Source organism: Myotis daubentonii, chromosome 9 (assembly GCF_963259705.1).
Source record: "Myotis daubentonii chromosome 9, mMyoDau2.1, whole genome shotgun sequence".
Taxonomy (NCBI): Eukaryota; Metazoa; Chordata; class Mammalia; order Chiroptera; family Vespertilionidae; genus Myotis; species Myotis daubentonii.
The window spans coordinates 3179908-3204504 of record NC_081848.1 but is presented as its reverse complement, the minus strand read 5'-3'; the positions used below and the strand labels follow the sequence as shown (position 1 = coordinate 3204504).

Here is a 24597-nt window from a genome sequence, read left to right as displayed (position 1 = left end):
CCACTCTTCCCCGCCTTCCCTCTGAGATTCCACATTCTGTTCACTGGCTCTGGATATATTTTGTTGATTAGATTCCACATGTGAGTGAGATCAGTGACACTTGTCTTTCTCTGACTGACTTATGTCACTCAGCATGATACTCTCCAGGCCCCTCCATGCTGTCTCAAAGAGTAAGAGATGCCTCTTTTTTGCTGCTGCGTAGTATTCCATGGTGTAAATGTACCACAGCTTTTTACCCACTCATCTACTGATGGGCATTTAGATATTGTAAATTGTGCTGCTATAAACACAGGGGTGCATACGTTCTTTCTGTGTGGTGCTTCGGGTCTCTTAGGATATATTTCTAGAAGTGGGTTCACAGGGTCAAATGGGAGTTCCATATTTAATTTTTAGAGGAAACACCATACTGTTCTCCACAGTGGCTCACCAGTCTGCATTCCCACCAGCAGTGCAGGAGGGTTCGCTTTTCTTCGCATCCTCGCCAGCACTTGTCATTTGTTGATTTGTTGATGGTAGCCATTCTGACAAGTGTGAGGTGATACCTCATTATTGTTTCATTTGCATCTCTCTGATAATCAGTGACTTTGAGCTTTTTTTCATCTGTCTCTTAGCCTTCTGTATGTCCACTTTGGAGAAATGTCTGTTTGGGTCCTTTGCCATTTTTTAATTGGATTGTTTATCTTCCTTCTGTTAAGTTGTATGAGTTTCTTATATATTTTGGGTATTAACCCTTTACCAGTTGTATCATTGCCAAATACGTTCTCCCATACAGTGGGCTCCCTTTTCGTTTTGGCGATGGTTTCTTTTGCTGTGTGGAAGCTTTTCATTTTGATGTGGTCCCATTTGTTTGTTTTTTCAGTTTCCTTTGCCCTAGGAGATGTATCGGTAAACATATTGCTGTGGGAGATGTCTGACATTTTGCTGCCTTTGGTTTCTCTTAGGATATCTATGGTTTCACGACTTGACTTACATTTAAGTCTTTTATCCATTTTGAGCTTATTCTTGTGTATCATGTAAGTTGGTGGTCTCTAGTTCCAATTTTTTGCATGTATCTGCCCAATTTTCCCCACACCATTTATTGAAGAGACTGTCTTGACTCCATTGTATATTCTTGCCTCCTTTATCAAATATTAATTGTAGTTTTCCGAGTACAAGTCTTTTACCGCCTTGGTTAAGTTTATTCCTAATTATCTTACTTTTTTTGTTGCAATAGTAAATGGGATTATTTGTTTAGTGTCTCTTTCTAAGAATTCATTATTGGTGTATTAAAGAAAAACACATCAATTTCTGGGTGTTGATTTTGCATCCTGCTACATTGCCAAATTCATTTATTAAATCTAGTAGTTTTTTGGTGGAGTCTTTAGTGTTTTCTATTACAATATCATGTCATCTGCGAATAAGGACAGTTTTACTTCCTCCTTTCCAATTTGGATGCCTTTTATTTCTTCTTGTCTGATCACTGTGGCTAGGATTTTCAGTTGAATATGAGTGGTGAAGCCGAACCGGTTTGGCTCAGTGGATAGAGCGTTGGCCTGCGGACTGAAGGGTCCCAGGTTCGATCCCGGCTAAGGGCATGTACCTTGGTTGCAGGCACATCCCCAGTAGGGGGTGTGCAGGAGGCAGCTGATCGATGTTTCTCTCTAATCGATGTTTCTAACTATCCCTCTCCCTTCCTCTCTGAAAAATCAGTAAAATACATTTCTTTTAAAAAAATGGGTGTTGGATTTTGTCAAATGCTTTTCTGCATCTATTGATATGATCGTGTGATTTTTGTCTTTCAGTTTGTTTATGCAATGTATCACGTTTATTGATTTGCGAATATTGTACCAGATTTGCATCCCTCAATGAATCCCACTTGGTCATGGTGTATAATCTTTTTAATATATTGCTGGATCTAATTTGCTAATATTTTGTTGAGGATTTTAGAGCTGTGTTCATCAGGGATATTGGCCTGTAATTCTCCTTCTTTGAAGTGACTTTATCTGGTTCTGGAATTAGGATAATGCTGGCCTCATAAAAAGAGCTTGGAAGTGTTCCTTCCTCTTGGAGTTTTTTGGAATAGTTTGAGGAGGATAGGTGTTAGTTTTTCATTGAATGTTTGGTAAAACTCCTCTGTGAAACTTGTGTTTGCTGGGAGTTTTTTGGTTACTGCTTCTGTTTCATCAGTTGTTACTGGCCTATTAAGGTTTTCTGATTCTTCCTGATTCCGTTTTGGGAGACTGTATTTTTCTAGGAATTTGTCCATTTCATCCACATTGTCCAGCTGGTTGGCATATAGTTGTTCATAGTATTTTCTTACTTCTCCGCTTTTGTTTCTAATCTTATTTATTTGGGTCCTTGTTTCTTATGAGTCTGACTAATGGCTCCTCAATCTTATCCTTTCAAAGAACCAGCTTGGTTTCATTGATATTTTTTTTTTAGTCTGTCAGTTATTTCTGCTCTAATCTTTATTATTTCCTTCCTTCTACTTGGCTTTTCTTGTTCTCTTTCTGGTTCTTTAAGTTGTAGGGTTAAATAGTTTATTGTTAATTTTTCTTGTTTTTTGAAGTAGGCCTCTGTGCTATGAACTTCCCTCTCAGGACTGCTCTTGCTATGTCCAAGATTTTGGGTTGTTGTGTGTTCATTTCCATTTGTTTCAAGGAAGGTTTTTTATTTCTTTCTTGATCTCATTATAAACCCATTCATTGTTTAATAACATGCTATTTAGCCTCCATGTGTTTGAATGTTTTGGGTGTTTTTACTGTAGTTGATTTCTAATTTCATTCCACTGTGATCTGAGAAGATGCTTGATATGATTTCAGTCTTCCTGAACTAGAGACTTGTTTTGTGTCCTAACATGTGGTCTATCTTTGAGAATGACCCATGTGAACTTGAGAAAAATGTATATTCTGTAGCTTTGGGTGAAATGTTCCATAAATGTCACTTAACTCCATCTGTATGTGATTAGGTGCTCCTGCATTGGGTAATATGTATTTCCCAGCGTTATAACTTCTTGTTGGATTGATCCCTTCAGTACTATGTATTGACCTTTGTTGTCTCTTATGAGAGCCTTCATTTTGAAGTCTATTTTGTCAGGTATGAGTATTGGTACCCCAGCTTTTTTTTCTTTCCCATTTGCATGGAACATGTTTTCCATCCCTTCACTCTCATTCTGTGTGAGTCTTTTGTTCTGAGATGGATCTCTTGTGTAGAGCATATAGTTGGGTCATGTTTTTGTATCCATTCACCTACCCTGTCTTATTATATATTATTATTATTATTATTATCATCATTAATTTCAGAGAGGAAGAGAGAGAGAAATATCAATGATGAGAGAGAATCATTGATCGCTCCTGCATACCCCCCACTGGGGATCGAGCCCGCAACCCAGGCATGTGCCCTTGCCTGGAATCGAACTTGGGACCCTTCAGCCCACAGGCCAACACTCTATCCACTGAGCCAAACTGGCTAGGGTAACCCTATGTCTTTTGATTGCAGCATTTTTTGTAACTGAAATTCTTTATTGTTTAAAGTATTACGCGAGTCTCCTTTTTCTCCCATTGACCTCTCCCCGGCCGCTCCCACCCCCAGCTCATGAACCACAACCTCTGGGCTTGGGAACGTGAAGGCTGAGTTGTTAGCATGTACCCCAAGGACTTCTCGTTGCTGACAGTGCATGTGCTTTCGCATTAGCACACCATGGGCCCTGCAGGTCCCTCGGCCGGGAATGGCCTTCCGGTAGTCCTTGCAGACTTCCGCCTTCTGTGACGACTCTTCTCTATACTCACCGTCGCCGTTATCCCTCAAGTTATAGAAACCCCACCTCCTGACTGGTTTAAATAGGAAGCTTATTTGCCATTTATGTTTCTATCTCTCTCCCTCTCCCTTCCTCTCTGAGATCAATAAAAACATGTTTTTAAAAAAGAAAGAAAGGGAGCCTGGCTGGAGCGATACCGTCCACGGCTCAGATTCTGCCGCGCCAGCTGCGTGGCCGGGGGTGGTGGTTACGCTCTCTGAGCCTCGGCTTACTTCTCTGGAGATGAAGCTAGTGACTCTGGCCCCTGTGGTCACTAGGACCATAAAGTGAAGTCATGCATGTGGCATCTCTGTGTACACAGAGCAGAGATAAGAGTCCATAGTTTTCATTTGCTGTTTTCACTTTATCTGTCACAAATGTTGTCCATATTGATAGATCTGTATTCGCATAACTTTACTTAAAAATGTTTGATTGGCCCTGACCGGTTTGGCTCAGTGGATAGAGCGTTGGCCTGCAGACTGAAGGGTCCCAGGTTCGATTCCGGTCAAGGGCATGTACCTTGGTTGCAGGCACATCCCCAATAGGGGGTGTGCGGGAGGCACCTGATTGGTGTTTCTAACTCTGTATCCCTCTCCCTTCCTTTCTGTGGAAAATCAATTATTTTTAAAAAACGTTTGGTTGATTTAGGGAGGGGATAGGAAAGGGAGAGAGAGAGAAACATTGATCAGTTGCCTCCTGCACACCCCCTACTGGGGATTGAGCCCCCCCAGCTGGGCAGGCACCCTGACTGGGAATCGAGCCCGTGACCTCTCAGTGCATGGGATGGTGCTCAACCAACTGAGCCGCACTGGCCAGGGCTGTGTCCGCATCATTCGAGTGGCCATCTAATGGAACTGGCTGGTCTTCAGCTCGCCCGTGAGCGGCCTCGCGGGTGCTCCCTGGCTGGGCCGGCGGCCGCCGTGCACACCTGCTCCGCTCCTCACCGTGCCTCTGCCCGCAGGTGTGAATGGCTTGCGGATGCTGGGGATTCTGCACGACGCCGTCGTGTTCCTGACCGAGCAGCTGTCGGGCGCCAAGCACTGTAGGAATTACAAGTTCCGTTTCCACAAACCGGAGGAGGCCAATGAGCCGCCCCTGAACCCTCACGGCTCAGCCCGGGCCGAGGTGCACCTGAGGCAAGTCCCGTCCTTTTCTGGAAGCAGCTTGGGGTCCGAGTTTGTTACCTGACGATGTAATTGTTTTCCCACATAAGCGGGAGATGTTCAGTGTTTGCGTCTTCTATTGCTTCAATTGAGTTATTTCTCTAAATGTATTCTAATCCCTTGGCTCCAGGAAGTCGGCGTTCGACATGTTTAACTTCTTGGCTTCCAAGCACCGGCAGCCGCCTGAGTACAACCCCAACGACGAGGAGGAGGAGGAGGTGCAGCTGAAGTCGGCCCGGTGAGTCTGGGAGGGTGGGCGCTGGCAGACTCTGCCTCCCTCTGCTGGCTCCTCGCTGTGTGGCCGGACCTGACTCCCGGGAGCACGCAGAGGACTGAGGTCATGCGGTGAAGTGGCAGGAGCCGCTGCAGGGACTGCGTGTTCGCGGAGAAAGGAAGTAACTCTCGGTGTCCGTTTTCTTTTCTTCGGCCGTAGTGCACTCTGCCAGCTCTGGCTGCACACGGGAGTCGCCCTGGTCAGAAAACACGATAGGTTTTAGCCCGAGCCCATTTGGTTCAGTGGCTGGAGCGCCAGCCTGGAGACCGAAGGGTCTCGGGTTCGATTCCAGTCAAGGGCGCATACCTTGGTTGCAGGCTCCTCCCAGCCTGGGCCCTAGTCGGAGGGGAGAGGGGGCGTGCAGGAGGCAACCAGTCGATGTGTTTCTCACACAGCGATATTTCTCTGTCCTTTCTCTATTCCATTCTCTCTAAAATCAATTGGAAAATATCCTCAGGTGAGGATTAAAAAAAAGAAAGTATTTAAAAGAGTCCTAATTTTATAAGGTACTTGTTTGCTTGGCACTGAGCCTCTGCTCCAGGACCCTTCAGTCTGACTCAGAACTGAGAGGAGTTCATTACTACACCCTTGTCTCCTTAGGAGGGCGACTAGCATGGACCTGCCCATGCCCATGCGCTTCCGGCACTTAAAGAAGACGTCTAAAGAGGCTGTTGGTGTCTACAGGTATGGCAGATTCTAGAGAGACTGCTAGGAAACTAGTGATCTTTTCCAAAATCGGAACGGACCCACTGCTGGAGCGTGCCCCCCTTGGGAAGCTGGGTTTGTAGGTAACAGCCATTGAACCTGAGCCCTGGGTCCTGCAGTTCTTACACTGAACAATGCATTTAACCCAGCAAAGCTTCCCATTGCTGCTGCGTCAGTGGCTGTATGCAGAATGGAGAGCACTTTTGTCCTTGGCCATCTCAGAAAGTTCCTGCCCTCAGATCAGGTGGGGCCAGGTTCTTTTTTCCCCAAGTGTCGGTCCCTCTTGGGGGACTAACAGGGGATGTTACTCATTGTTCATGTGTTCATACAATTAACCTTATTGCAGGACGTGTGGCTGATCTTGTCCATCTTCCTGTCCTAGGTCTCCCATCCATGGCCGGGGTCTCTTTTGTAAGAGAAACATCGATGCGGGTGAGATGGTGATCGAGTACGCCGGCAATGTCATCCGCTCCATCCAGACTGACAAGAGAGAGAAGTACTATGACAGCAAGGTGCGTCTCACACTTTCTCTCCTGTTCTTTCGTTTTGTTATAGAAAGTGCCCACCAACTATAACTATCTCTAGATCAAAGAATAAATAGTATTTCCCGGGCCGATGTGTCTCAGTTGGTCGGCATCGTCCCAGGCACGGAAAGGATGCGGGCTCGATCCCTGGTTGGGGGCATGCAGGAGGCAGCCCATCGATGTGCTTTCACATCAATGTTTCTCTCTCCCTCTCCCTTCTTCTCTTTCAAAAGATCAATTTTTTAAAAATAGTACTTTATTGATTCAAAGACACTTTTTTTTTTCAACATTTCTATATCCTCTGAAATTTGTGGTGGGACCAGTAAAAGTTCATAATCTACTCTAAGGATTTGTGTACAAAATACTTGTTGAAGGTTTGTCTGAATGGCTCTCGGAGTCAGAACCACATAGCAACACGATGCCCAGGTTTCCCTTTCCTGTCGGCTGGAACATTACTGGTTTCTTTTTTTTCTTTTCTTTGTGATGTTCCAGCCGACAGGAAAGGGAAACCTGGGCATTGTGTTGCTGTGTGGTTCTGACACCAGTAGTCTATAACCTAGGAATTCATCATGGAAGTGTCTTGAGAGATGGGAGGAATCTGGAAATTATACCAGAAGAAATGTTCAGCAGCAGCAACTATAAATCACATCAGGAAAAGGTTGGGCCCTGGCCAGTTTGGCTCCGTGGATAGAGCATCGGCCCCCAGATGGAAGGTCTCCGGTTAGATCCCAGTCAGGGGCACACACCTTGGTTGCAGGCTCGATCCCCGGCCCTGGGCGGGGCAAGTGTGGAAGGCAACCGTTTGATGTATTTCTCTTATGTCAGTGTTTCTCCCCTTCCCTTCCATTCTCCCTAAAAAGCAATGGAAAAATCTCCTCGGTGAGGGTTAACAAAAATTATTTTAAAAACACGTATTTCTCAGTTAAAAGAAACAGGTTGGGAGATGCTCTCAGATCTGAGCTGTACTAAACCGGTGCCCGCCTTCGCATGCAGGGCATCGGCTGCTACATGTTCCGCATCGACGACTCCGAGGTGGTGGACGCCACCATGCATGGCAACGCCGCCCGCTTCATCAACCACTCGTGCGAGCCCAACTGCTACTCCCGGGTCATCAACATCGACGGGCAGAAGCACATCGTCATCTTCGCGATGCGCAAGATCTACCGCGGGGAGGAGCTCACCTACGACTACAAGTTTCCCATCGAGGATGCCAGCAACAAGCTGCCCTGCAACTGCGGCGCCAAGAAATGCCGGAAGTTCCTCAACTGAAGCTGCTCTCCCAGTGCCGAGACCGGGGCCACCTTCGCCAGAGCCCGGAGTTGGGGCCTGCGGGGCCTCCCAGGTGGCTGAGCCCCGTGTCCCGTATTCACATTAGACATGTGATCACAGTCCTGGGGGGAGAGGCGGTCTCGGAGAAGATCCGGGACCTGCCTTCTGCTGGGGCCCCCTGGTTGTGTGCTGTTCAGAAATGGGGAGGGGTCCCTAGCAGACTTGCCTGGGAGGAGCTCTGGGTTCGTTGCGTTGGGAGGTTGGGCCTGAGCCTCTCCTCAGAGAGAAGTGGCCGTCCTCTCTGTGGCCCTTTCCCAGGCCCTGCAGCCAGGGGCCAGGCAGAGCCCTGGGTGGGGGCGGTTTGGTCCCTGACCGCTGGCCGGCGGGCCCAGCTGGAGCCGTCGGGGAACAAACAGGAGGCGGGTGGTCTCCCTGCCTTCCCAGGGAGCACTCGCTTCGGGTTGGGAAAGGGGATGCTCAGCACCTTTGGTGCTGAAGGCTGTGTTGGGGTTGTGCCAGTTACTTACCAGACACTGAGCCTGTGGCTGTAAGTGGGAGTCCGTCCCCATGAGCCTTATCTCAGCCAGTTCCCTTCCCTGACCGCAGGAGCGGCTTCCCCCTCCCTCCTCACGCCTCCTCCCTCGTTTTCCCTGCTCGGCCTCCACTGCCTTCCCATTCTCTCTGGGGGGAGGAGACCGTGACTCCTGCTCAAGGACACTCCCTGTGGGCATACTGTGCGCCTCCGAACGTCCCCTGAGCCTGGAGGCACTCCCAGTGGGAGGTGGACAGGAGGCCTTGGCCAGAACCAGACAGAATGAGGCGTTTTCTCAAAACTCCGCTGAGAGTTTTAGAGAAACGTCCGGAGCCTGATATGTGAGACGAGGGAAAGGTGGTTTCAATAGTCGAGTCATGCAGCAACCAGAGCATCGGGCCAGGGTGCCCCTGGGCCCCATTCCTAGGCCACGGTGACCGTTTTCCCTTTGTGACGACATAGGAAGACTTGATCTTTAAAGGGTCCATGTCCAGTTGAAGGCACAACACTAATCAGATTTCAAGGCCCAAACCTTGGGGACTGAGCACCTTGCATTGAGGGGACTGCCACCTATGCAAACTCCACGGCTAAGTGAGTTCATGACACTACTGCCCTGCGCCCTCCGATGTGGCCACCGCACCCTCTGCTTCCTCCCTCCCCAAGACCGTGTCCCGACCTATTAAATTAAGTCATCAGATTTTACTCTGTTCTGTTTACAGTTTACTATTTAAGGTTTTATAAATGTAAATATATTTTGTATATTTTTCTATGAGAAGCACTTCATAGGGAGAAGCACTTAATGACAAGGCTATTTTTTAAACCGTGGTATTATCCTAATTTAAAAGATCGGTTTTAAATAAGTTTTTATTTTCATAGGATGAAGTTAAAGAAACTATTCAGCTGTACATGCAAAGTCTGGTTTTTCCTGCCCAGCTCCCCCTGGAAGTTTCTGTTGTTTCGTGTGTAGTTCGTTTGTGCCCTGTTGACATAAACGTTTCCTGGGTTTGCTCTTCGACAATAAAAGGAAAGGAAGGTCACCCAGCCCCTTGGGGCCCTCCTCTTCTTTCCTGCACTGGCCCCGAGCGGTGACCCGTGCTCATCTCCTTTCCCGCTTCACAGCGACCGAGCAGATGGCACCTGACACCCCCATCACCCTCTGCCTCGTAGATCACCTCGTTCCCCCCTTGCCCGCTGAGCCCTCACTCCTGCAGAGACCCCACTGAAGCTGAAGCAGCCTGACTGCTCCCGAGGGAGCAGATCTGTTTCTCCTCCTCGTCCGCACGAGGGTTCAGAGCGTGTAGTCCCTTCTCCCCGGAGCCCTCCCTGGGAAGTCCAGCCAAGCAATACTCCGCCAGCTCTGCCGGCTCACAGCTCTGCTGTGCCTTCGCCCTGGGCTCCCGGGCTCCCGTGCCCTTAAGAACTTCGTGTGGTGGCTCTGCTGAAAGCTGCAGTTCCCCTGCCTGCGGGGCCCAGCACTGTGGCCAGGGTGCCGAGACCGCCCTGGGACGTGGAGAAGGCACTCCACCCAGACCTCCCTCCCTCCCTCTTGCCCGTGAACAAGACATGGTGGCCCGAGGGTTCACTACTGTCTGGTTTCCTTTATTATTGCACTGTGTGAGGTTTTTGTAAATCCTTTAATTACTTTTTTAATTTTTTTTTAGAAGAAAACCTTAAGCTGCATTTGTTACTGGAATGATTAATGCACTGATGGGTCACGACTTCACCAAAGGCCAGCCTGGGGTGGGGGAGACTCAGCTGAGCAGATCCAGTTACTGCTCTGCTAGGCCGCGTACTGTGAGCCCCTCCTCTCCCAAATCTGTCTCCTCCTGTGGCTGCAGGTGGTCTGCCTGGCCTTTCCCTCCCTGGTTATAACCACGGAAACGAGAAGTCCCTCCCACAGCTCAGCCTCGAGTTCATTGCCAAACTTCAGCCAACCTGCCAGGGACTTGGGGAGTGAGCTAAGCAGGCAGAAGATGGGACAGCTGCCTCCAAAACGCCCAAATTTGTTTTGAAAGTGAGCTAAGGCGTCTCCTCACAGAAGTGTGGACGGTACTGCGGTGGGTCACCCCATGTCCCTGAGGAGTGACAGGCTGCGACCTGGGTGGCTCTGTGAACACGGGCACCCACCGGCTTTGCTGCTGTGGCCGCCTCTCCTGGTGGCAGAGACGGCTGTGTCACCAGAGTAGCTGCGGCGCTGACCCTTGACCAGAACTCGGTCCCTCTGTTACTGTCCACCACCTCCAGCACAACCCCTCCTGGTTTTAGACCAGTAACGAGTTAGGGGCAGCCCTGGCAGCGGTCTGCTCTGCCCAGGCTCCTCTGCCGCGATCCGGGCCCCCCCTGCTTGCCTGCAGATCCCCGGCCACGCGGAGTTCCACGCGGCACCTGGATTTCACAAAACACAACAACACAACACAAATCTTTTAATGAATGTATCTTTCTAAAGGACTGACGTTCAATCAAATATCCGAAACTACTAAAGGTCCAAACCTTGTCAGATGATAACTTTTAAGTTTGATTTGGGGTATTTTAGGTTAAAAAATTTTTTTCCTTTTTTTTTTTTTTTTTAAGGAAAAGCGGGTCATTGCAAAGGGCTGGGTGTGATTTTGTTTCGTCTCCATTTTAAAGCAATACAAGGTGATTGAGCAGATGGTTTTATGCCGAATCACGAACACCAGTCAAGACTCACTCTCTAAACTTGCAACTTTTGTGTTTTGGTTTTCAAATAAGTATAAATATGATATATATAGGAACTAATATAGTAATGCACCGTGTAACAAAGCCTCGTGCAGTCCATGGCTTTCATTCTCTTAACACTATAGATAGGGGTGTGTTCCAGTTGCTAGTGGCGGCGGGAAAAGCCGCTGGCCCTTCTGATGCTCGGGGGCGGGGAGGCCCGGACACGGGGAGGCGGACAGCGGGCCCAGCGGTCGGCGACGCAGGAGGTGCCACCTGGATGCTCTTCTGCCAGTGGATGTTGCCAGGCAGTATCTGTACTCCTTGTTTTTCTATTTTTGGTTATGAATGTTGGGGTTACCACCTGCATTGAGGGGAAAATTGTGTTCTGTGCTTTCCTGGTATCTTGCCCCCAGGTACTCTAGTTCTGTCTTTCAACCAAGAAAATAGACTCGTGGTGTTTCTTTCATTGAAGTTTTAACAGTCTCTTTAGTGAATACAGGTAGTTGAATAATTGTTTCAAAAGCTCAACAGATGACAAGCTTCTTTTCTAAAAATGACATTTCTTGATGCCTTTATCATGTATAACAGATCTTTCGGTTGTTGTTTTTTTTTCTTTCCTTGTGTTCTTCCAAGCTTCTGGTTAGAGAAAAAAGAAAAAAAAAAAGGGAAAAAAATGTGTCTAAAGTCCATCAGTGTTAACTCCCTGTGACAGGGATGAAGGAAAATAACTTTAATAGTTCAAAAAATAATAATGCTGAAAGCTCTCTACGAAAGACTGAATGTAAAAGTAAAAAGTGTACATAGTTGTAAAAAAAAAAGGAGTTTTTAAACATGTTTATTTTCTATGCACTTTTTTTTATTTAAGTGATAGTTTAATTAATAAACATGTCAAGTTTATTGCTGCACGTGGTGGACCTTTCTTTTGGCTTCGTTGGGCGGAGGGTTGGGGGAGGGGAACAGGATGCCTGCCACAGTCCTCTGCCTCCCACACCGGCTCTCTTCACAGCAGTTCCTTTCCTTACCAAAGATGTCTACTCTCACCTAATTCTGGACTTGAAGAAAGGCTCAAGAGGACAAAGAAACAGTTCCTTTACTGCCTGCATACCCTCCCTGACCCATGGGTAGTCAAGCCCTGGCTTCTGTTGGTTTCCTCCTGACCTGAATAGAATAAAAGCACGGCTCTCTCCCCTCCACCTGAAGCCTGAAAATGTATTTACTGTTTCTCCTGGGACGGGAGTGCTGGTGGGGGAGGCGGTTGAGAAATAGTTGTAAATGTTCTGCCAGGCCAGGGTCACGAGCCCAGGGCCAGAGGACGTCCAGTTTGCCCTGTAACCAAAAGAACAGGACACTCCTCTTCATGGGGATGGTCCTCAAACAGCCTCCCTCCGATCCACTGGCTGCAGAGCTCAGCCCCACCCACCGCTGCTCCCTCCCCCCCCTCGTCCTGAGTCACCGTTTTGGAGTTTGGAGTTGAGCGCCATGGGGACGCTAAACGATCAGGCAGTTTTGCAGGCCATCTTCAACCCCGACACCCCATTTGGAGACGTTGTTGGGTTGGACCTGGGAGAGGAAGCTGAGGAAGATGAAGGTGAGTATTTGACCTTGGAGGATAGCTCTCAACATTGGCTGGTCTGCGGGCCTTCCTGGGGAGGCCAAGGTAGGTGATCTTACAAAACCCCACGTTTGCCCCAGACCCTTGGGCAATGATTGAAATTGGCCTTAAAGATCGGAAAATCCCTAGAACACTGACGGGGGGTTGACAAGAGTCACTGCCAAGAGGAAAGGGCCAGGGCCTGTCTCAGTCCTTCAGCCCTCACACCTCTGAATGTACCTCACCACTCAATTCTCCCCATCATCCAAGCTTCACTGTGTTGGGTAGGAGGGTGCCATTAAGCTCTCACATCACTGTCGTAACAGAATACATCACCACAAAGAGCGGACCAGGGCAGGGCAGGGCTCTGCTGCAGGTTCCAAGCTAAGCGAGCGTTCAGTGCCGCGTGCCATCACAAGAGCTCTGAGCCCATCCTCCCACAGTGCACTCCGGCTTTCCGTCGGTCCCCACTGGGGACTGGGGACTGGGGACTGGGGTCCCCATCGAGGTTTTTATGTCCTTGTTTCTAAAGGGGTGACGCCTAAGCCTTACTGAGACTTCAGGCTGAAAAGCTGGGGATATGTGGGGAGGGATTTTCATGACCTGGGGGTGTCACGGAGGCCTTAGTGTTGGAGGCAGTGCAGTCAAGCAAAACGGGCACACTCAGGAAAGGACCTGGGCTCAAATCCAAGCTGTGCAACTCACAGGCTGTGTGGCCTTGAGCAAGTCCTTTTAGCTGCAGGCTAAGGAGCTTGAGCTTCATTCCCAGGTTCCTTTGGGGCTTAGGCAGTGCTAGCTCTTAGCCTTGGGTGACCTCAGCTGCCCCGTCCCAAATACCGCATCTCACTCCAGCTGTGACCACCCCTCAGCCCAGGCAGTTCCGGCTCACGTGTCCAGAGCCTGAGGTGGCTTTTGCTTCTTGCTCCCAACTGCACACCTGCCCCCTCCTGGCTCCCTCCCTGGCACAGGTGGAGTTTTCCCGCAAGCACAGCTGGAGCAGTCCAAGGCCCTGGAGCTGCAGGGAGTGACCGCAGCAGAGGCTGGTGACCTCAGCACAGCGCTGGAGAGGTTTGGCCAAGCCATCAACCTGCTGCCCGAGAGGGCGTCAGCCTACAACAACCGAGCCCAGGCCCGGCGGCTGCAGGGAGACGTGGCAGGTGAGGGGAGGTGCCCTGGAGCCTCTACAGAAGGGGCCCTACCATGCACAGACCTGAGATGAAGTGGTTGTAGGGTTGGGGTTTGGGGGTGGGGAGTCATTCAACCCCTCTGCAATCTGCATTCTTACCTATAAGAGAGATATTATGGTCCCTGCTAACCTCTTGGGCTATTGTGAAAGTCAGATTAGATTGCATTCCACTTATTTATTTAACATTTCATGTGAATCTACTATTGTAATAAGGGGCCAGGTGCTGAGGACACAAAGATAAAAGATACAGCAACTACTATGTGCCAGCCACTAAGCACTTTACATGTAAGCTGTAGTAACTAATTTAATTCTCACAACCCTGGAAGGTACGTAGTCTTACCTTCGTTTTACAGATGAAGACACTGAAGCATGGAGGTCAGGTAGCATGCTGCTCTCATACAGCTGAGGAGTAGCAGAACTGGGATTGGAACCAGGTGTCAGGGCTCCGAGTGATACTGCTTCTCAAGCTTGCAGACCAGGCGCCAGGACAGACATGATTACAATACCATAACAGGTTGAGAAGCATCTGCTCCTGATGAGTGGGTTTTGAAGGATGAGTAGGAGTTCGCTGGATGGAGGGGAGGAAGTGGAGAAGGCACAGCCTGTAGAGGTCCAGAAAGGCATGAAAGAAAAGTACAGGGAATGTCATACCTCCAAGCTGACTGGACCAGGGAGTGGTGGAAGGATGGGGCAGGGCCTGGAAGGAAACAGGAATCACTAAAGGATTTTAACCGGGAGTGACTGGATCAGACTTGTGGCATTTAGGTCATTCTAGCCGGAGTGGGGACAGTGGGACAAAAGGGGCCATGCTAGGAACCAGAGCGCAGGCCGACCAGTGGTGAGCCACCGAAGTCTAGTAGACTGCTAAGCCCCCTGGTGGTGGGCGTGCTCCCGGGACCAGTACGGCCAGGCTGGGGGTCTGGACTCCATTATGGGAACAGCGAAGAACCTCGAGGGTCCCTCCTCCAGGCTGGTGTCACCTGGCCCAGGCAGGGCAGGGTCCGGCAGGGCTGTAACAGTCCGGAGACAGCCTACTGACCAAAACCCCAGAGAGGACCAGAGGCCATTCGCCTGGAGGCCTGCCACTCCCCCAGACCAGCTCCTCTGAGGGAAACCGAGAAACGCTGCCATCGGGGAGCTGCTCAAAGGCCCAGGTCCAGAGCCCCCGCTGGGTTCCGGGGACCAAAACAGCCAGAAGGCAGCTCAGCCTTGCTAGGACGGTGAGCTCCCCAACCACCCTGGCGGGGTCGCTCGTCTGGACTACAGAGAACAAGAGTGAAATGAGAACCCAGAAATGCAGCTCGGTGGGCCCTGCAGCAGATGCCGCAGGCTCCCCAGGCGGAGTTCACAGGCCCAGTATTTTATGAGGACAATAAAAATAAAATGCGGCAGGCCAGCTCTGGCTCCAAGGCCCCTTCAAAAAAAAAAAAATAGATACAAAATGGTGAAGACGCTGGAAATAAAGAATGAGGAAAGGCGGTCAGTGGAGGAACGCTGTTTTAAAAATCACACAATGGAGCCCGGCCGGTGTGGCTGAGGGATGAGTAGGAGTTCGCTGGATGGAGGGGAGGAAGTGGAGAAGGCACAGCCTGTGGGCTGCCAGGGACGTGGGGAGTGAGCTAAGCAGGGACAGCTGCCTCCAAAACGCCCAAATTTGGAATTGAACCCTCCAGGTCGCGGCGTGCACGGGGAAGGTTCAATTCCAGCCGGGCACACGCCTAGGCTGCGGCTCCAACCCTGCAGGGGCTGCAGGAGGCAGCCTTTTAAAAAGGCAGTACGGAAGGAGAACCCTTCCTCATTGTCAAAAAAGTCACACGCCGGGAAAGTGGAGCGAAAAGCCTTCAAAGGGAAAAAGAAAGAGAAAAGGACTTGCCTGTGTTTGTAAGAAACTACAACTATTTGGGGCTGTGGGACTCGGTCACCGGCACGTGGTAGGTGGGGGACCACGACCACGTGGAAGACACAGGCCAGCCCCGGGCTGGATTCAGGAACAGGTGACTTCCGGAAGCCCCAGCTGTGCGGGTGTTGGGTGTGGGGGGCGAGGGCTCTGCCACCACTGGCCGCGGCCAGGAGCCAGGGCGAGTCTCGGGCTCTCGGGTCCCCCCCATCTGTGCGATGCAATAGCGGCCACGCCGCCCGGCCCGCGCCCAGGCCCAGGCCTGAGCGCCGGCTGTCCTCGCTGTCCGCAGGGGCCCTGGAGGACCTGGAGCGCGCCGTGGCGCTGAGCGGCGGCCGGGGCCGCGCCGCCCGCCAGAGCTTCGTGCAGCGCGGGCTGCTGGCGCGGCTGCAGGGCCGGGACGACGACGCCCGCCGGGACTTCGAGCGGGCGGCGCGGCTGGGCAGCCCCTTCGCGCGGCGCCAGCTGGTGCTGTTGAACCCGTATGCCGCGCTGTGCAACCGCATGCTGGCCGACGTGATGGGGCAGCTGCGCGGGGAGCGCACCCCGCGCTGAGCCCCGCGGGCGGGAGGGGCGCCCGAACCAATAAAGCTGCGGGCTCGCCAGTCTCCCGCTCGTTTCTGCGCCGCTGCGGGGGGCGCCTGCGCAGCCGGGGAGAGGCGGCAGGGGGCGGGGGCGGGGCTTCGGGCGCCCAGGGCGGGAGCGCCTGCGCGGCAGGGGCCGGGGGCGGGGCGGGGCGGGGCGGGGCGAAGTAGGCGGCCGCGGCCCCGGCCCCGGCGCTGATTGGTCCAGCCCAGCGCGGCACCGCCTGGCTGGCGTCCGTCACTGCCTGCGGCTGCGCTGGGCGGACGGCGAGGTGAGGGCCCGGAGGCGGGGTGGGCGCTCTTCGCGACCTCCTCGGGCGGGACCGCCTTCTCCTCAGCCCACCCTCGCCTCCGCAGCCGGAAGGATGGGGTGGGGGGCGGGCGAGACGGGGTCTGGAGCCGGCGGCCCCTTCGGGGGAGGGGCGCGGGGGGGGCCTGCGCCTGGGGCGGGCCGCACGGGGCTGGGCTGCGGAGCTGTGCCTGCTCGCCGGCGAGTCAGTTCGGCCTTCGGCGCGTGGCTGCTCGCCTCCTTGCCTTCCGCCCCCTGGGTCGGTCTACATTGGCTTACGTGCGTGGTTTATTTTTGTTCTGGAGACCTAGTTCCGGAGGAATACATTTGCCCGCTCCCACCTGGCTAGTGTCGAGGCCCGCCCCTTCTTTGGCAGCCCGGCCGCGGCCACCATGGCGCTGCCCGCAGGCCCAGCCGCCCTCCCGCACACACTGCTGCTCCTGCCAGCCCTCCTGAGCTCAGGTACACCCCTCTGCAGGCACTTCCGGGCCGCGCCTCCTCTCCCCTCCTTGCCTGCACCTCGGTTTGGGGCGCCTTCAGGCCCTGGGCTCCGGCGCTGGGTTTCCCGACCCACGTGCCCACGGTGCAGCCACGGCCTGTGGGAGACCTCCCCGCCGGCTGCCCCTCGGTAACTGGGCCTCCTCGGCCACAGAGCAGTGCCAGCCCGACCCAGAACGTTCTGTCGTGTTCCAGGTTGGGGGGAGTTGGCGCCACAAATCGATGGCCAGGCCTGGGCTGAGCGGGCACTTCGGGAGAATGAACGCCACCCCTTCACCTGCCGAGTGGCGGGGGTGTCCGGCACCCCCCGACTGGCCTGGTACCTGGATGGACAGCTGCAGGAGGCCAGCACCTCGCGGCTGCTGCGTGTGGGCGGGGAGGCCTTCTCGGGGGGCACCAGCACCCTCACTGTCACTGCGCAGCGGTCCCAGCATGAGCTCAACTGCTCCCTGCAGGACCCGGGCCGTGGCCCGGCCGCCAACGCCTCGGTCATCCTCAATGTGCAATGTGAGTGTCCCCGAGGCGGGCAGGGGCGAGGTCCTCTGCCCGGGGACCCCGGCACCCACCTAGCAGGTGGTCTGACAGGACATTGAACACACATTTGAGCGCTTTGCAAACATTAACTAACTTCAGTCCTCACAGTAATCCCATGAGCGAATCCCTGTTGTTGTCCCCACTTTACAAATTAGAACACAGCACAGAGAAGTTAAGCAATCTGGCCGAGATCACACCGCTAGCTGGTAAGAAGCACGGCCAGTATTCAGATCCATACATTTTGGCTCTAGTGTTTATGCCAGGGGTGGGCAAACTTTTTGACTCGAGGGCCACAATGGGTTCTTAAACTGGACCGGAGGGCCGGAACAAAAGCATGGATGGAGTGTTTGTGTGAACTAATATAAATTCAAAGTAAACATCATTACATAAAAGGGTACGGTCTTTTTTTTCAATAGTTTTATTCATTTCAAACGGGCCGGATCCAGCCCGCCCGCAGGCCGTAGTTGGCCCACGGCTGGTTTATGCTCTTTTTTTAAAATATGTTATTGACTTTTTCGAGAGGAAGAAAGAGGGAGAGATGGAAACAGTGATGAGACTCAGTGATCAGCTGCCTCCCACTGGGGAAATCGAGCCCTCCAAACCGGCTTGTGCCTTGACCTGGAATCGAACCTGTGACCTCCTGGTTCATAGGTTGATGCTCAACCACTGAGCCACACCGACCGGCCTTGTGTTTGTACTCTTGATCACTACAAAATGCTGCCTCTGAGGTGGACATAGCCATCCTAGTGTCTAGTGTCCCCTTAGAAGTCCCTCTGGGTTTGGGAGGAAAGGGCAGGAGTACGAGGAGCTGTGGTGAGAGCATGTTGGCCTCTGCTTTGCCCCAGTTAAACCGGAGATTGCCCAGGTCGGGGCCAAGTACCAGGAAGCTCAGGGCCAGGGCCTCCTGGTGGTTCTTTTTGCCCTGGTCCGTGCCAACCCGCCTGCCAATGTGACCTGGATCGACCAGGATGGGCCGGTGACTGCCAACACCTCAGACTTCCTGGTGCTGGATGCCCAGCATTACCCCTGGCTCACCAACCACACAGTGCAGCTGCAGCTTCGCAACCTGGCACACAACCTCTCTGTGGTCGCTGCCAACGATGTGGGGGTCACCAGTGCCTCGCTCCCAGCCCAAGGTGAGCGATGAGCGTCAGTACAGAAACGGGAGGACTTGCTGCCCTTGGGATGAGGCTTGTGAGTGAGTGTCCCCAGCCACCTTGGGCAAGGAGGACAGAGTCGGACCTGTGGCATCTGAGAGTTGGGGGCCCTGCCTTCCTGGGACCTAACCAAAAGACCACCTGCAGGACTCCTGGCCACTCGGGTGGAAGTGCCACTGCTGGGCATCATTGTAGCCGGAGGGCTATCGCTGGGCACCCTGGTGGCATTCAGCACCTTAGTGGCCTGCCTGGTCTGCAGGAAAGAGAAGACGACCAAAGGTAAGGCCAAGGTGATGGGCGGCTGGGAGAGTGGAGAGGAGGGCAGGGTGAGCAGCAGGGCAGAAAGTAGGGGCGGGCAGAACAAGTCGTCTGACAAGTGGCAGGACAGGTGTCTCCGGGGTGTGGCCTCGGGTAATCCAGGAGGCAGGGCCAGGCACTGGGAACGGCATTTCTGGTCCCAGAGCCAGGGCTGGTGTTTGAGAGACTCCTTGCCTGAGAGTCCTGGGCCTGGAAGGGCAGGGGGCAAAGGCCGGTGTGGGAGGGCACACTCAAGTGGTGGTATGGTTTCTCTCCTCAGGCCCCTCCCGGCGCCCATCTCTGCTCTCTAGGTAACTGCCCCTGGGCTGGGGAGCTGGGCTGAATGGAGGCGCAGCTATTGCTGTCCTGGAACTGGCTCCAAAGCAGGACTCGTCCTGCCGGAGCCAGGGCACATCCCAGGCTTTGTCCACCCTGCAGTGACTCCAACAACCTGAAGCTCAACAACGTGCGCCTGCCCCGGGAGAACATGTCCCTCCCGTCCAACCTTCAGCTCAACGACCTCGCTCCGGACTCCAGAGGTACAGCCAGGACCCTCTGTGGCCCGTGTTATCTTCAGAGGTGCTGCCTTTATTTTTTTTAAATGATTTGAGAGAGCGGAAGGGGAGGGGGGGCAGGAGCGAGAGAGAGAAACATCCATTTGTTGCTTATTTATGCATTCATTGGATGATTTTTGTATGTGCCCTGACCGGGGATGGAACCAGCAACCTTGGTGTATTGGGACGATGCTCTAATCAATTGAGCTTCAGAGATGCTTCTAAGAGAAAAAGAGACCTTGGTACTTCGGAGGGGCAAGGCCCCATTAGGCACACTCCTTGTCCTGGCACCACCCCCTTTGTCACCCAACAGGGAAACCAGCAGACCGACAGACGGCTTGGAATAACAGCCGGCCAGAGCCAGAGCTCCTGGATTCAGAGCCCGGCGGCCTCCTCACCAGCCGAGGTACCCTCCTCCCCTGCTCCTCAGCCCTTTACTTATGCCTCTGAGTCCCTAGGGGCAGGGAGGAGCTTCCCGACTTCCAAGGATGAGGGTCACTGAGACTCCTGGGCATCTCTGACCCGGCAGGCTTCATCCGTCTCCCAATGCTGGGCTACATCTACCGAGTGTCCAGTGTGAGCAGTGAGGAGATCTGGCTCTGAGCCGAGGGTGAGACGGAGGGTGCCATGCCCTTGGGCACCCTCCCCTCCTAGGCATCCTCTGCCTGGCCATGTTGCCAGTGAGATGCCACTTCCACTTGTGCTTGCATCCCTGGCTGGGGTGCTTCTGTCATCCACAGGAGGGTTCCACTGGATCTGACCCTGAGGGCACAGGTATCCTTGGCAAGGCTGCTGGCTGGACCCAAGCCCTTGTTCTTATTCAGGTTGGGGGCCTGCATGAGATGCCTGTGCCAAGTGGATAGAGCTTTTTGCCTGTGTGTTCTGATGTCATCTGGCATCTACGTGTGGCATGGCCCTGGTGACTTGGGCCTGCTCTGTGCCTCCCACCAGTATTCCTCAGCACCTTGCACAGCAGGCACAGGGACATGCCTGGTCTGGGACTAGAAAGGCCTGCATGTCTTGGGTTTCCTTCCCATGCTGTGTAGCTTTGCTCACTCTGAACATTTAGAGCCCTGCTCATTGCATAGAAATAAAATACCCTGTGCACAGGGAGCAGCCCAGCCCAGGGCGTTGGCCAAGCACAGACCAGTCCCTTCTGCTGGTACCTCTGTCCCCACTGTCCCCCCTTCTCTTGAGCATCATAGGTTATATGTTGGACCTTTACCACTTCTTCACTGGGCACTAGACTTCCCCGCTGGCCTCTGGTGGTGCTAGTGCCTGGTGTTAGCACAGTCAGGAGGAAAGGAGAAGGTGAGCCTGGCGGCACCCGGTACAGCATGTAGCTATGCATCTTTTTCTTACAGTGAGCACTTCAAGCACATCTCCTAGGAGGGGGAGTGCGGGTCCCAGGGCCTCTCTGTGGCTTCCCCACGTTGGCCTTCCTGTGATTCACTGAGGACCCTGAGCCCTCAGGGTTGGTGGTTTCCCTCAACATGTCTCCCCTTTAGAAGACCTCAGTTCTGACCCATCAGCAGGCCACCCTTCCTGTCCACCCCCTGTTCTTCAGGGGACGTCCATTGTGGCACATACTTCAACAGTGCTGGAAGCTTTCGGGGGACATGGAGGAGGAGACCACATACCCCAAAACAACCTAGGAACACTTTACAAAGCGACATGGAAATGCCTGCAAATCAGTATAGCGCGGAGTATATTTTTCCCTTGTTATCTTTTGTAATTTTTCTCATGTTACAGCCTAGAACAGTGCTGAGCACACAATAAATTCAATAAGCTTGACTGAGTGAATGTTACATGTGTTTCATTCTTTCAAGTAGATTTCTTAATGAGATCTTTAAATCACACAGTTGAGAAAACATGTACCTACCATACTGTTGAATCTTAACATTCCACTTTATTTGCTTCCAATCTTTTATTTTTATTTTTTATTTATTTTAAATGTATTTTTTCTTGATTTCAGAGAGGAAGGGAGAAGTATAGAGAGATAGAAACATCAATGATGAGAGAGAATCATTGATCGGTTGCCTCCTGCACATGCCCTACTGGGGATGGAGCCCACAACACGGGCATGTGTCCTTGACCAGAATTGAACCCAGGACCCTTCAGTCGGCAGACTAATGCTCTATCCACTGAGCAAAACCAGCTAGGGCTCAATCTTTTTTTTTTTTTTTTAAGTTTTTTTAAAAATATATTTTATTGATTTTTTACAGAGAGGAAGGGAGAGAGATAGAGAGCTAGAAACATCGATGAGAGAGAAACATCGATCAGCCGCCTCCTGCACATCTCCCACCGGGGATGTGCCCGCAACCCAGGTACATGCCCTTGACCGGAATCGAACCTGGGACCCTTCAGTCCGCAGGCCGACGCTCCATCCACTGAGCCAAACCGGTTTTGGCCAATCTTTTATTTTTTAAATAAATAATATTGCCCTGGTTGGGTAGCTCAGTTGGTTAGAGTGTCATCCCAATACGCCAAGATTGTGGGTTCAATCTCCAGTCTGGCCACATACAGGAATCAACAGATGAATGAATAAATAAGTGGAATAGCAAATTGATGTTTCTCTCTGTCTCTCTCTCCCCCCTCCCCCTTTCCTCTCTAAGATCAAATAAAAATCAATATTTCTCTAATTGCACTGTTTCCAGTGGCAATGATGGCATGTTCTGTTTTGAGAGTGGCAGGTTGAATCAGAGCTCCACCCAATGACCAAGTCTCTGGGTCACTATCACTTGGCAGACTCTCCCCACTTTTAATTCCTGATCTTTTCGAGGGTTCTGTAGTGTCAGATGGCTTACTTCTTAGTTTCTCTGTCCCTCTCCTTAACAGGCAGTCATGTTGCAGGCTTTACCCCCTCCTGCTACAAAATCAGCTATCACTTGTCCGTCTTCCAAAATTGTGTTGCTACAACTTCTGAAGGTCAAGATGGCAGCATAGGTAAATGTGTTACCTCCTCCCACAACCATGTCAAAATTACAACCATGATTCAGAACCCCTGAAATCTAGCCAAATGGAAGTCCTACAACTAGGAAATTAAAGGTGAAGAGGCCACATTGAGACTGGTAGGAGGGATGGAGACAAGGAACAGGCTGCTCCCACAGCCTTGTGTGGCAGATAAAAATTGGGATGGATATCTCGGCTGGGGAGTTCCCCCTAAGGAGAAAGGGATACCAGCCCCACACCAGGGTCCCCATAACTTCTGGCTGTAAAAAACAGGGGACTGATGCTGAAGGAGATGGAGGCTGCTAAAGTCCCAGGCATTTCTCTTAAAGGGACACACATGATCTTTACTCAGACTCACTCCCTCTAGCTACAGCACAGGGGCAGCAGCTTGAAAGGCACCAGAGCCATACAAGGAGGAACTGAATTGTCCTGTATCAGGGTGAGAGCTGGGGGGCCAGGTTTCTCCCAGACACAAGTGCTGGCAGAGGCCATTGTTCCTCTCCCAAAGAGCTGGAGGTGGGTGTCATATCTGAGACTCCATCAACCTGGCTCACACTGTTAGCCCTGTCCTGGTGATTTCCTGAGACCCCACCACACCCAACTTTCGGGCCCATCCAAGCTGTTTCCAATGGCTTTTCCATACAAATGGCCTGTCTTGGCTCATGCTTTAGATTTTCCTAAAATCTCTCAAACAAGCAGCATTTGGCCTGGCCATGCCCCATCCCTCTCACTAAGTGGTCCAGGCTCGACACTAGCAGCAGCTGGCCTTGGTTCACAGCTTGGCCTCTTCTGGGCACCTCCAAGCCCAGCACAAGTAGCAGCCATGTGCATATTGTTTGTAGCTCATGCCAGGTGAGTCACAAGCAGTGACTGAATTTGGCCTGCACCTCCAGGGAGGCCCCAGAGCCAATGCACCCAGTAGACAGCTTCAGACCATGTCAAGCACCACCACCCAACCACCTCCATAAACAATACACTCAAATGGCAGACTGAGTAGGCACCAGAGCCCCATTGAAGTAAGTCCTGTTCTGTGGGGTGGACCCTTGCACAGCTGATCCAATCCAATGGTTGGAAGTTGGTGGTAAGTGGTTGTAGCTAGTCCTTGCAGCTGATGAGCCTCACGGTAAATTCCTCCCACTGGCATGCCAACAACAATCAAGGCTCAACTATAAGAGAAGGGGTACACAGCCACACGGGGGGCACACTCAAGTGCCCAGCTGGGGTGATAAGGGAGGCTATGCCACTGGACCCTATAGAACACCTACTACTATAGGCCACTCTACCAAGCCCAGGAAACATAGCAGCTCTACCTAATCCATAGAAACAAACACAGGATGGATGCCAAAATGAGAAGACAAAGAAATATGTCCCAAATGAAAGAACAGAACTCCAGAAAAACAAAATGGAAACAGGTAATCTACCAGTTGCAGAGTTCATAACATCCTATATAATAAAGAGCTAATATACTAACAGACCGGGCGGCAGAACGACCTTCCAGAATGACCTCCCAGAATGACCTTCTGGAATGACCAGTGGGCAGGGGGCGTGGCCACGGGGCTGCCACTACCCTTTGCAGGGCTATCGATGGGGGCGGGGGGCTCCATGATCAATCACCCTGCAGAGGGTGGCAGCATCCGGGCCCGCAAGGGCCAAGACAGCTGGGGCTGTGAGTGCCTATGCTTGCATGAATTTCATGCATCAGGCCTCCAGTGGGTTATAAAGATGTCCAATGAATGTAGTGAGAACCTCAATGGTGTGAAAAAGGACCAGTCAGAAATGAAGAGTACATGAACTTAAATAAAGAGCAGCCGAAACCGGTTTGGCTCAGTGGATAGAGCGTCAGCCTGCGGACTGAAAGGTCCCAGGTTCGATTCAGGTCAAGGGCATGTACCTGGGTTGCGGGCACATCCCCAGTGGGGGATGTGCAGGAGGCGGCTGATCGATGTTTCTCTCTCATCGATGTTTCTGACTATCTCTTTCCCTTCCTCTCTGTAAAAAATCAATAAAATATATTAAAATAATAATAAAGAGCAATTTACAGGGTATCAACAGAAGAGCAGATGAAGCTGAGAATCAAATCAGCAATCCTATATAATAAAGAGGTAATATGCAAGTTGACTATCACTCCAACACACAA

At 52.0% G+C, this 24597-nt stretch overlaps 3 protein-coding genes and 1 long non-coding RNA gene across 15 annotated transcripts in view; 3 read left to right on the top strand and 1 right to left on the bottom strand.

Moving 5' to 3' along the window:
• The window catches only part of KMT2A (lysine methyltransferase 2A), a 92445-nt gene extending 80627 nt beyond the window's left edge, over window positions 1-11818 (top strand). For 9 of the 11 annotated variants that reach the window (XM_059707701.1, XM_059707705.1, XM_059707706.1 and 6 more), the window contains 5 exons: window positions 4737-4915; window positions 5073-5176; window positions 5813-5896; window positions 6300-6429; window positions 7435-11818. In XM_059707701.1, coding sequence (XP_059563684.1) covers window positions 4737-4915; window positions 5073-5176; window positions 5813-5896; window positions 6300-6429; window positions 7435-7710 — 773 coding nt within the window. In that variant the 3' untranslated portion in view covers window positions 7711-11818. Of the gene's footprint in view, window positions 1-4736; window positions 4916-5068; window positions 5177-5812; window positions 5897-6299; window positions 6430-7434 lie in introns of those variants that run through there. The other 2 variants (XM_059707699.1, XR_009454343.1) reach the window with 2 other exon arrangements.
• Window positions 11819-12384: 566 nt separating this feature from the next.
• LOC132240501 (uncharacterized) lies at window positions 12385-15216 on the bottom strand. Its single transcript, XR_009454344.1, has 2 exons — window positions 14039-15216; window positions 12385-12494 (listed from the first exon to the last, which is right to left on the bottom strand). It is a non-coding gene; the product is annotated as an uncharacterized LOC132240501 (long non-coding RNA).
• TTC36 (tetratricopeptide repeat domain 36) lies at window positions 12401-16200 on the top strand. The gene is made up of 3 exons (XM_059707750.1): window positions 12401-12578; window positions 13481-13669; window positions 15888-16200. Exons 1-3 carry the CDS (start codon window positions 12401-12403, stop codon window positions 16148-16150), a joined length of 630 nt encoding a protein of 209 aa, XP_059563733.1. The 3' UTR covers window positions 16151-16200.
• Window positions 16201-16636: 436 nt separating this feature from the next.
• On the top strand, window positions 16637-23992 carry TMEM25 (transmembrane protein 25). Of its 2 annotated transcripts, none has more exons than XM_059707686.1 (8): window positions 16637-16930; window positions 17162-17473; window positions 18346-18636; window positions 18805-18936; window positions 19235-19265; window positions 19393-19493; window positions 19822-19914; window positions 22347-23992. In XM_059707686.1, the coding sequence occupies exons 1-8, from the start codon at window positions 16861-16863 to the stop codon at window positions 22514-22516; spliced, it is 1200 nt and encodes a 399-aa protein (XP_059563669.1). In that variant the 5' UTR covers window positions 16637-16860; the 3' UTR covers window positions 22517-23992. The 2 variants fall into 2 exon arrangements, with proteins under 2 accessions (XP_059563669.1, XP_059563670.1); XM_059707687.1 differs by lacking the exon at window positions 22347-23992 and adding an exon at window positions 20038-21306 and having other exon boundaries at window positions 16641-16930.
• Window positions 23993-24597: the final 605 nt, after the last annotated feature.